Here is a 12,467-nt window from a genome sequence, read left to right on the forward strand (position 1 = left end):
GTGCAAACAATCAAAAGGGAGTCTAACTCTGGAGAAACTTCAAGAATGTACGTACCTAGCAGAGCCTTTCGCGTGCCGCAGTTCTGGTTCCGCCCCGTGAACGAGGGATCTTCCTTGCGCCGGTGTGATGATATAAAGTTCCCGGGTTCCTCGGCGACACTTATTGGGTTGCGTCCCACTTGACCGGCAAGAAAGACGCAACCACCGGAATCTTCTGCTGCCTAGCTTACTTCTCAGAAAGACCCCGAACTGGGAAAATGGCGCTGCTTATATAGCCCGCAGCATGACGTTTCAGCACCTGACGTGGCGTGACAGCTCCTGATTCATTGCTCGCCCATCACCCCACTATCACGCCCCGAGAATGGGCAGTGACTAGGAGTGAGTTCACTCTCGTGCCTGTGTACAAGGCTTGTTGACTAGTTAGGCACAGCGGAGGCCAGCGCCATCTTATAATGGCGATTGCTCGTGGCATGGCTCTCCACAAATTAGTACCCCCAGAGCTCATGTCTCTAGCTGCATATGTAGCAGAGGATGGCCTAGTTGGCCATTATTGGGAAGAGAGGCCCCTTGGTCTAGCAAACTTTATCTGCCGAAGTATAGGGGAATGTCAGGGCCAAGAAGTTGTAGTGAATGGGTAGGGGAGCAGTGTGGGTGGAGGGTATAGGGGACTTTTGGGTTAGCATTTGAAATATAAATGAAGTAAATATCTAATAAAAAATGTCGAAAGGAAAAAAAATATATATATATATATATTTGACCCAAGCCGGGCAGTGTTGGCCCTTTAATCCCAGCATTTGGGAGGCAAAAGCAGGCAGGTTTCTGAGTTTGACGACGGCCTTGTATACAGAGTGAGTTCCAGGACAGACAGGGCTACACAAAGAAACCATATATATATCCCTTGACATGGGTAATATATATTGCATAATTAGGAAATTTTTTTTATTCTGGGAATAAATGAGATATATCACCTAACTTCCCACATTATTTGAAGTCAAATTTTAACTTTAAATACAAAATCAAATAAAGGTAAGCATACCTCAAAAGGGAAGATAACATATAAAGAATAATATGTTAATTTCACATGATATATATTTGTTTTGCCCTGTTTATCTCTCTTTGAACTGTAGCTGGTTCACTACACTGAATGTGCACAATAAAACAAAAGGATCCATCTCTATATGGCAGAGACCTGGAAAAGCAAACAATGAGCATAAGCTGAGGAGGAGGGAATTGTCCATCTTTCCTTCATCCTCCCTATTTCCTCACTTCTGTCTTTCTCATTCTTTCTTCTTTCCCCTTCCTCCCTTCCATGGTTCTTCTCTGCCTTTTCTTCCTTCCTCCTCCTTCTCCCTCCCAACTTCCTACTGTCCACATTTCAATGCTTTCAATTTCATTATTGTTTCTTATCATAAGTATTCTTAAAACATTATATACATGTATAATTAAAATACTACTATGTCTTGTCAAACCATAAAATCTTACTAGGAAATCCATCATTCTGACTACATAAACCTAGAAAAGGGGCATCAGTTTGATAACATGAAGAAATATTCACTTCTTTATGTACCTATATAACTATCCATCAATCTAACTGTCTGTCTTACAATTTCTCTGGGGAAAAATCAAGCATTTTGTTAATTAGCTTTATATCACTATGACAAAAAACAAGATATTTTTCAATTAATAATCTTGGATATTTTGAAAACTACAAAAAAAAGTGTATCTGGGTACATCTCCATTACATGCTTCTTTTCTTCATTTTTGAACTCCTACATTTCCTGCACTATTATTTATATTCACCAAAAAAGGACTTCGTCTCACAGGTTTTATTTAAAGGCAATGAGCTGACAGGGTGGCTCTTTGGGCAAGCTGCTTATCACATAGATGTGAGGACATGCCTCACATCCCAGGTACTCACAAAAAGTCAGATGCAGTGCCAGCATGGACTGTATTTGGAGTGATGATGTGGCAAGATGAGAGACAGAAACAAGGAAAATGTCCACAATTACCTGGCCTAAAAAGCATTTCATGTGCAGACTTGAACAACAGACCTTTCGCAGATCTACAACCAAACTTGTCTTCTGATCTCCACCCACACACCATGGCCAGAGAAGTTACCTTCAAGCATGAACATGAACAAATATAAAAACATACAATGAGACATCATACACTTGCATCTAAAACATGAATCTAAAAAGTAAGGTAGTATGCAAAGAATTATGTTTCTTTAGTCATTGAATCATTTTTCTCTATTCCCTCTCACATAATGCTTTCATGGGGTGTGTACAATTTTGAGGGATCAAGTTGTTCTTGAAATAACTTACATTCTCTACATAGTGCAGCCACAATACAACCCCCAACCTCACACCACAAAAAGGCTAGAGGGTAAATGTTTACTAGAGTGGACTGCAAGGAAAAGCTGCATGGTGTGGTGTACCCCTTTAATCCCAGCACTCAGGAGGCAGAGACAGGAGGATCTGGTCTATAAAATGAGCTTCAGGACATCCAAGAATGGATAGAAAATCCCTGTCTCAAAAAAAAATTGTATTTAGAAGGGTCCTTTGAGACACCTGTGATGCTCTAGTAAATTTTCTGATGACAGCAACTCCCTGTGGGTGAAACAGGAGCAGGTGCCCTTGGAGCAACAGTACATACTCTGCTGATTTGCATATGAAATAATTTTATAACAGCCCAGGCTTCTTTAAGGGCAGCTGCCAGGAGCCTAAGAAGCATTCTCTCTTCCAGTTCTCAGAGATGGAGAAAGACACACTCCTGCTATGGGTCCTGCTTCTCTGGGTTCCAGGTGAGGATGCAGAGAAGTGTTGAGAGCAACCTCTGTAGCCATCATGACTTTCCATGTTTCTGGATTCTTGATCATTATACTTAGGGTATTTGTCATTGGTTTTAAGATTCCTCAGTCCCCTGGATTTTCTGGTTTCTCAGAGTGATATCCACATTCATTCTTAAAATTTTAAACTAAAAGGTCCTCTGCTGGGAAGGTATGTATACATACATAACAATAGCCTGTGTGTTTATCATTCCAGGTTCCACAGGTGACATTGTGCTGACCCAATCTCCAGCTTCTTTGGCTGTGTCTCTAGGGCAGAGGGCCACCATCTCCTGCAGAGCCAGCGAAAGTGTTGATAATTATGGCATTAGTTTTATGAACTGGTTCCAACAGAAACCAGGACAGCCACCCAAACTCCTCATCTATGCTGCATCCAACCAAGGATCCGGGGTCCCTGCCAGGTTTAGTGGCAGTGGGTCTGGGACAGACTTCAGCCTCAACATCCATCCTATGGAGGAGGATGATACTGCAATGTATTTCTGTCAGCAAAGTAAGGAGGTTCCTCCCACAGTGCTCCAGGGCTGAACAAAAACCTCCTGGGGTTGCAGCTCACTGAGGCTCAGTCTCTCAGTTCTCTCTTACTCTCCTGCATCTCAACACAGAGCTATAGGTTTATTTGGAAAAATAACTCAAATAATGAAGCATGTTTATGAACAGATATGTATGTCCCATCCTTCATACCATGTAATTTCATTATTTCCAAACAAAATATATGGTTGTTTTAATTATTATTTATCATCTAAGTTTTTGTTAACACATATTTATCTTTGGAAATGTCTCCCTTCTCTCCTCACTCCCTGACAACATCTCTGTCTATTCCCTCCACTCTCAGCGTCCTCCTTTGACTTTCCAGTCACTAAGGATTTACCATCTCTTATTTACAATACTGAAAGTGAAAAAGGTTAAGAAATACAATTTATGTCACTAAAAACTCTGGTAACCAAAGATATTTACTGTAGTGTGTGTGTGTGTGTGTGTATGTGTGTGTGTGTGTCAGTGTGTGTGTGTGTGTGTGTGTGTGTGTGTGTGTCAGTGTGTGTGTGTGTGCCTGTGTTGGTGTGTCTGTGTGTGTGTGCCTGTGTGTGTGCCTGTGTGTATGTGTGTATATGTGTGTGTGTGCATGTGTGTGTGTGTGTGTGTGTGTGTGTGTGTGTGTGTGTGTGTGTGTGTGTGTGTGTGTAAGGACAACCTGCAGAAGTCAGTTCTTTCTTTCCACGAGGTCCAGTCTGAGAATCACACTCAGGTCATCAGTCTTCTGTGAGCTTCCTGGGACAGGGTGAGCAACCTTGCCAGCCTGGGGTATTAATTCTTTTCCTTTAATCATTTATTTTCATTTTAAATTGTGTACATGGGGGAGGGGTGCAGGTCTGAGTGCTCATAGAAGTCAGAAGAAGACAGCAGATCCCAGAGAACTGGAGATACAGGAGGTTATGAGCTGGTTGATGTGGGTGCTGAACCCAAACTGGGTCCTCTACAAGAGCTAAAAGTGCTCTAAACTGCTAACTCAGTTATTCACCTCTGATCTACCATTTGTTAAGGTACTCCTTTAGATTGTGTAACCCCTTTTCTCCTACAACAACGGAAGACTTCATGGAAGCATTGTTGTCCATCACTTAAGTTAAAAAGAGCATTGAGCTGTTAAGCCTGTCAGTTAGTCTTTCAGATAAGGGCTGACAATCTCATCCCAGTGTTTTGGGGATTTTTTTCTTTTGTTTTGTTTTGTTTTTTCCTTCTTGTTTATTAGATACTTCCCTTATTTACATTTCAAATGTTATCCTCTTACAACATTTCCCCTCCAAAAAACAACTATCCCATCCCTCTTCCCCCTGCTCACCAACTCACCCACTCCTGCTTCCCTGTACTGCCATTCTCCTACACTGGGGCATCAACCCTGCTCAGAACCAATGGCCTCTCCTCCCATTGATGTCCCACAAGGCCATCCTCCATTAAATATGCAGCTGGAGCCATTTATCCCTCCATGAGTACTCTTTGGTTGGTGGTTTAGTCCCTGGTTGATCTTGGGTACTGGTTGGTTCAAATTGTTGTTCCTCCTATGGAACTGCAAGATCTTTCAGCTCCTTCGCTCCTTTCTCTACCTCCTCCATTGGGGACATTGTGCACAGTTCAGTGGTTGGCTGAGATCATCCACCTCTGTATTTGACAGGCACTGGTAGAGCCTCTCAGGAGACAGTTACAGCAGGCTCCTGTACATTATTCCATTGTGTAAATGCACCACATTTTCTGTATCTATTCCTCTGTTGAGGGACAGCTGGGTTCTTTCCAGCTTCTACATATTATAAATAAGGCTGCTATGGACATAGTGGAGCATGTGTTCTTATTACATATTACAGCATCTTCAGGTTATATGCCCAGGAGTAGTAAAGTTGGGTCTTCCAGTAGTACTATGTCCACTGTTCTGAGGAGCCCACAAACTGATTTCCAGAATGATAGTACCAGCTTGCAATACCAACAGCAGTGGAGGAATGTTCCTCTTTCTATAAATCCTCACCAACATCTGCTGTCAACTGAGTTTTTGATCGTATTCATTCTGATTAGTGTGAGGTGGAATTTCAGGGTTGTTTTGATTTGCATTTCCCTGGTGATTAAGTATGTTGAACATTCTTTATGTACTTCTTGAACATTCGATATTCCTCAGATGAGAATTCTTTGTTTAGCTCTGTACCCCATTTTTAGAGGGTTATTTGGTTTCTGGAGTCTAGCTTCTTGAGTTCTTTCTATATATTGGATATGAGCCCTCTATCAGATATAGGATTGGTAAAGATCATTTCCCAATCTGTTGTTTGCCATTTTGTCCTACTGACAGTGCCCTTTGCCTTACACAAGCTTTGTAATTTGATGAGGTCCCATTGTCAATTCTTGATCTTAGAGCATAAGCTACTTGTGTTTTGTTCAAGAAATTTTCTACTATGCCCATGTGCTCAAGGCACATGTTCTTTTCTACTAGTTTCACTGTATCTGGTTTTATGTGAAGGTGCTTGATCCACTTGGACTTGAGCAGGAATGGGTGGGTTGGGGAGCAGGGCAAAGGGGAGGGTATAGGGGACTTTGGGATAGCATTTGAAATGTAACTGAAGAAAATATCCTATAGAGTGAGTTCCAGGACAGACAGGGCTATACAGAGAAACCCTGTGTCTATATATATATATCCCTTGGCGTGGGTAGTATATATTACATAATTAGGAAATATTTTTTATTCTGGAAATAAATGAGATATATCACCTAACTTCCCACATTATTTGAAGTCAAATTTTAACTTTGAATACAAAATCAAATAAAAGTAAGCATACCTCAAAAGGGAAGATAACATATAAAGAATAATATGTTAATTTCACATGATATATATTTGTTTTGCCCTGTTTATCTCTCTTTGAACTGTAGCTGGTTCACTACACTGAATGTGCACAATAAAACAAAAGAATCCATCTCTATATGGCAGAGACCTGGAAAAGCAAACAATGAGCATAAGCTGAGGAGGAGGGAATTGTCCATCTTTCCTTCATCCTCCCTATTTCCTCACTTCTGTCTTTCTCATTCTTTCTTCTTTCCCCTTCCTCCCTTCCATGGTTCTTCTCTGCCTCTTCTTCCTTCCTCCTCCTTCTCCCTCCTATCTTCTTATTCTCCACATTTCAATGTGTCTAATTATTTCTTCTTATCATAAGTATTCTTACAACATTATTTTCATGTGTAATTAAAATACTACTATGTCATGTCAAACCATAAAATCTTGCTAGGAAATCCATCATTCTGACTACATAAACCTAGAAAAGGGGCATCAGTTTGATAACATGAAGAAATATTCACTTCTCTATGTACCTATCTAACTATCTATCCATCTAACTGTCTGTCTTACAATTTCTCTGGGGAAAAATCAAGCATTTTGTTAATTAGCTTTATATCACTATGACAAAAAACAAGATATTTGTCAATTAATAATCTTGGATATTTGAAAACTACAAAAAAAAAGTGTATCTGGGCACATCTCCATTACATGCTTCTTTTCTTCATTTTTGAACTCCTACATTTCCTGCACTATTATTTATATTCACCAAAATAGAACTTCCTCTCATGGGTTTTATTTAAAGGCAATGGGCTGACAGGGTGGCTCTTTGGGCAAACTGCTTGTCACATAGGTGAGGACCTGCCTCACATCCCAGGTACTCACAAAAAGTCTGATGCAGTGCCAGCATGGACTGTATGTGGAGGGATGATGTGGCAAGATGAGAGACAGAAACAAGAAAATGCCCACAATTACCAGGCCTAAAAATCATTTCATGTGTAGACTTGAACAACAGACCTTTCGTAGATCTACAACCAAACTTGTCTTCTGATCGCCACCCACATACCATGGCCAGAGAAGTTACCTTCAAGCATGAACATGAAAAAATATAAAAACATACAAAGAGACATCATACACTTGCATCTAAAACATGAATCTAAAAAGTAAGGTAGTATGCAAAGAATTATGCTTCTTTAGTCATTGAATCATTTTTCTCTATTCCCTCTCACATAATGCTTTCATGGGGTGTGTACAATTTTGAGGGATCAAGTTGTTCTTGAAATAACTTACATTCTCTACATAGTGCAGCCACAATACAACCCCCAACCTCACACCACAAAAAGGCTAGAGGGTAAATGTTTAATAGAGTAGACTGCAAGGAAAAGCTGCATGGTGTGGTGTACCCCTTTAATCCCAGCACTCAGGAGGCAGAGACAGGAGGATCTGGTCTACAAAATGAGCTTCAGGACATCCAAGAATAGATAGAAAATCCCTGTCTCAAAAAAAATGTATTTAGAAGGGTCCTTTGAGACACCTGTGATGCTTTAGTAAATTTTCTGATGACAGCAACTCCCTGTGGGTGAAACAGGAGCAGGTGCCCTTGGAGCCACAGTACATACTCTGCTTATTTGCATATGAAATAATTTTATAACAGCCCAGGCTTCTTTAAGGGCAGCTGCCAGGAGCCCAAGAAGCATCCTCTCATCTAGCTCTCAGAGATGGAGTCAGACACACTCCTGCTATGGGTGCTGCTGCTCTGGGTTCCAGGTGAGGATGCAAAGAAGTGTTGAGAGCAACCTCTGTAGCCATCATGACTTTCCATGTTTCTGGATTCTTGATCATTATACTTAGGGTATTTGTCATTGGTTTTAAGGTTCCTCAGTCCCCTGGATTTTCTGGTCTCTCAGAGTGATATCCACAATCATTCTTAAAATTTTAAACTAAAAGGTCCTCTGCTGAGAAGGTATGTATACATAAATAACAATAGTCTGTGTGTTTATCTTTCCAGGCTCCACTGGTGACATTGTGCTCACCCAATCTCCAGCTTCTTTGGCTGTGTCTCTAGGGCAGAGAGCCACCATCTCCTGCAGAGCCAGTGAAAGTGTTGAATATTATGGCACAAGTTTAATGCAGTGGTACCAACAGAAACCAGGACAGCCACCCAAACTCCTCATCTATGCTGCATCCAACGTAGAATCTGGGGTCCCTGCCAGGTTTAGTGGCAGTGGGTCTGGGACAGACTTCAGCCTCAACATCCATCCTGTGGAGGAGGATGATATTGCAATGTATTTCTGTCAGCAAAGTAGGAAGGTTCCTTCCACAGTGCTCCAGGGCTGAACAAAAACCTCCTGGGGTTGCAGCTCACTGAGGCTCAGTCTCTCAGTTCTCTCTTACTCTCCTGCATCTCAACACAGAGCTATAGGTTTATTCGTAAAAATTACTCAAATAATGAAACATGTTTATGAACAGATATGTATGCCCCATTCTTCATACCGTGTAATTTCATTATTTCAAAACAAAATATATGGTTGTTTTAATTATTATTTATCATCTAAGTTTTTATTAACACATATTTATCTTTGGAAATGTGTCCCTTTTACCTTCACTCCCTGACCACATCTCTGTCTATTCCCTCCACTCTCAGCATCCTCCTTTGACTTTCCAGTCACTAAGGATTTACCATCTCTTATTTACAATATCAAATATATAGAAAGAACTCAAGAAGTTGAACTCCAAAAAACCAAATAACCCTATTAAAAAATTGGGTGTAGAGCCAAACAAAGAATTCTCAACTGAGGAATACTGAATAGATGAGAAGCACCTAAAGAAATGTTCAACATCCTTACTCATCAGGGTAATGCAAATCAAAACAACCCTGAAATTCCTCACGCCAGTCAGAACTGGTACCAACAGAAACCACTAAGATCAAAAACTCAGGTGACAGCAGATGCTGGTGAGGATGTGGAGAAAGAGGAACACTCCTCCATTGCTGGTGGGATTGCAAGCTGATACAACCACTCTGGAAATCAGTTTGGCGGTTCCTCAGAAAATTGGACATAGTATTACCTGAGGATCCAGCTATACCACTTCTGAGCATATATCCAAAAGATGTTCCAACATATAACAAGGACACATGCTCCCCTATGTTCATAGCAGCATTTTTTATAGTCCAAAGCTGGAAACAAACCAGATGTCCTTCAACAGAGGAATGGATACAGAAAATGTGGTACATTTACACAATGAAGTACTACTCTGTTATTAAAAACAATGAATTTATGAAATTTTTAGGCAAATGGATGGATCTGGAGGGTATCATCCTGAGTGAAGTAACCCAATCACAAAAGAACTCACATGATATGTACTCACTGATAAGTAGATATTAGCCCAGAAACTCAGAATACCGAAGATACAATTCACAAACCACATGAAACTCCAGTCCTTCTTAGAATGGGGAACAAAATGCCCATAGAAGGAGTTACAGAGACAAAGTGTGGAGCAGAGCCTAAAGGAAAGACCATCCAGAAACTGCCCCACCTGGGGATCCATCCCATATATAACCACCAAACCATTGTGGATGCCACCAAGTGCTTGCTGACAGGAGCCTGACATAGCTGTCTCCTGAGAGGCTCTGCCAGAGCCTGACAAATACAGAAGTGGATGTTCACAGCCATCCATTGGACGGAGCACAGGGTCCCCAATGAAAAAGCTAGAGAAAGTACCCAAGGAGCTGAAAGGATTTGCAGCCCCATAGGAGGAACAATATGAACTAACCAGTACCCCCTGAGCTCCCTGGGATTAAGCCACCAACCAAAGAAAACACATTGTGGAACTAATGGCTCCAGCTGCATATGTAGAAGAGGATGGCCTAGTTGGTCATCAATGGGAGGAGAGGCCCTTGGTCCTGTGAAGGCTCTATGCCCCAGTGTAGGGGAATGCCAGGAAGGAAAAATGGGTGGATTGGTGAGCAGGGGAAGGGGGGAGAGGATAGGGGGTTTTCGGAGGGGAAACCAAGAAAGACAATAACATTTGAAATGTAAATAAAGAAAATATCTAACTAAAAAAGAAAAGAATCTTCACAAAAGCAAAAAAAAAAAGAAATGCAAATAAAGAAAATATCTAATAAAAATTAAGCTTTGATACGCAAAAACTGAAAGAATTAAGTATAAATAAAACCTTCTCAAAGGGAATAAAAATTACCTGAATGGGGTGAACATGTCAAGTCACTCTTGGGGTGAGAATGGGCAGGAAGAATAGTCAAGAATATGATGTCTACTCTCTAAAGTGTGAATAGAAAACAAAGGCTCTGAGTCTATAGCAAGCCACTCAAACAGCACCAGACAAGATAAAATCTGCTGTAATTCTAGGAGAAATCCAGAAATATGGAGGTGAGTGAGTTCCTTCAACACCGTCAATGACTGAAAAATGCCATCATAGCATAGAATGTATATTTAAAAGTGGAATTAACAGTGTTGGTTAAGTATGAATATATATGACTATATATGACTAAATATGAATATATGACCAGGAAACAGGAAAAGTATCTTTGCCTGGCAGATTTGAAGTATGTTTTGAGAATGAGTACTATATTAGCTACAAATAAGAGAAATAAACTTATGAATGAAAAACAATAACTAGGGCCTAGAGAGATAGCTTATCAGTTAAGAGTTCTTGCTGCTTTTCTAGAAGACCCAAATTTTATTCACAGCACCCTTGCTGGGCACCTCACAAGTACCTGTAACTCCAGCTTCATGAAATCTGATGCCCTCTTCTGACCTCTGTGGGCATCTGTATGTATGTGTAGCATTCATGCATACACATACACATAAATAAAGATAATCTTGACATAAGAGAAAATAAGTGGATAAGCTTTGACTATAATTTCATAAAATTGCATTTACTTTAAAAAAACCAAGTGATAAAGATGTAAGATGTTTATACGATAATTTTCTAACTAAAACCGGGTGAAAAGAAGAAATTATATTAGAATTATTTATATTATATATGTGTATATATGAAGTGACCACATTTAAAATGTGTGGTAGTATTCAAATGTAAATATCAGTATTCCAGTGATTATGTGTTATTTATTCATGCATTCAGAAAACAAGTGTGCACATAGATAGAGCAACTGTTCAATTAAGGACATAGAAATGGAAAGACAAACCTATGAAAAGCAAATAAAACATCATAAAGAATAAAAGCAGAACCACCAACAGATTGGAAAAGGATCTTTACCTATCCCAAATCAGATAGGGGACTTATATCCAATATATATAAAGAACTCAAGAAGGTGGACTCCATAAAATCAAATAACCCCATTAAAAAGAGGCTCAGAACTGAAGAAAGAATTCTCGCCCGAGGAATACCGAATGGCAGAGAAGCACCTGAAAAAATGTTCAACATCCTTAATCATCAGGGAAATGCAAATCAAAACAACCCTGAGATTCCATCTCACACCAGTCAGAATGGCTAAGATGAAAAGTTCAGGTAACAGCAGATGCTGGCGAGGATGTGGAGAAAGAGAAACACTCCTCCATTGTTGGTGGGATTGCAAGCTTGTACAACCACTCTGGAAATCAGTCTGGCGGTTCCTCAGAAAATTGGACATAGTACTACTGGAGGATCCAGCAATACCTCTCCTGGGCATATATCCAGAAGATGTCCCAACCGGTAAGAAGGTCACATGCTCCACTATGTTCATAGCAGCTTTATTTATAATAGCCAGAAGCTGGAAAGAACCCAGATGCCCCTCAACAGAGGCATGGATACAGAAAATGTGGTACATTTACACAATGGAGTACTACTCAGCTATTAAAAAGGATGAATTTATGAAATTCCTAGGCAAATGGATGGACCTGGAGGGCATCATCCTGAGTGAGGTAACCCAATCACAAAGGAACTCTCACAATATGTACTCACTGATAAGTGGATATTAGCCCAGAAACTTAGGATACCCAAGATATAAGATACAATTTGCTAAACACATTAAACTCAAGAGAACAAAGACCAAAGGGTGGACACTTTGCCCCTTCTTAGAATAGAAAACAAAACACCCATGGAAGGAGTTACAGAGACAAAATTTGGAAGTGTGATGAAAGGATGGACCATCTAGTGATTGCCATATCCAGAGATCCATCCCATGATCAGCTTCCAAACGCTGACACCATTGCATACACTAGCAAGATTTTGCTGAAAGGACCCAGATATAGCTGTCTCTTGTGAGACTATGCCAGGGCCTAGCAAACACAGAAGTGGATGCTCACAGTCAGCTATTGAATGGATCACAGGGCCCCCAATGGAGGAGCTAGAGAAAGCACCCAA

The 12,467-nt window shown here is 40.5% G+C and overlaps 2 gene segments (V, D, J or C) and 1 further gene; all 3 read left to right on the forward strand.

The window, feature by feature from the left end:
• The window catches only part of Igk (immunoglobulin kappa chain complex), a 3,171,119-nt gene that overhangs the window by 3,140,078 nt on the left and 18,574 nt on the right, over positions 1-12,467 (forward strand).
• On the forward strand, positions 2,755-3,354 carry Igkv3-2 (immunoglobulin kappa variable 3-2). The segment is given in 2 exon segments: positions 2,755-2,803; positions 3,045-3,354. Coding segments are annotated over 2 exon segments (359 nt in total).
• Positions 7,865-8,464, forward strand: Igkv3-1 (immunoglobulin kappa variable 3-1). The segment is given in 2 exon segments: positions 7,865-7,913; positions 8,155-8,464. Coding segments are annotated over 2 exon segments (359 nt in total).

This window comes from Mus musculus, chromosome 6 (assembly GCF_000001635.26).
Source record: "Mus musculus strain C57BL/6J chromosome 6, GRCm38.p6 C57BL/6J".
Classification (NCBI taxonomy): domain Eukaryota; kingdom Metazoa; phylum Chordata; class Mammalia; order Rodentia; family Muridae; genus Mus; species Mus musculus.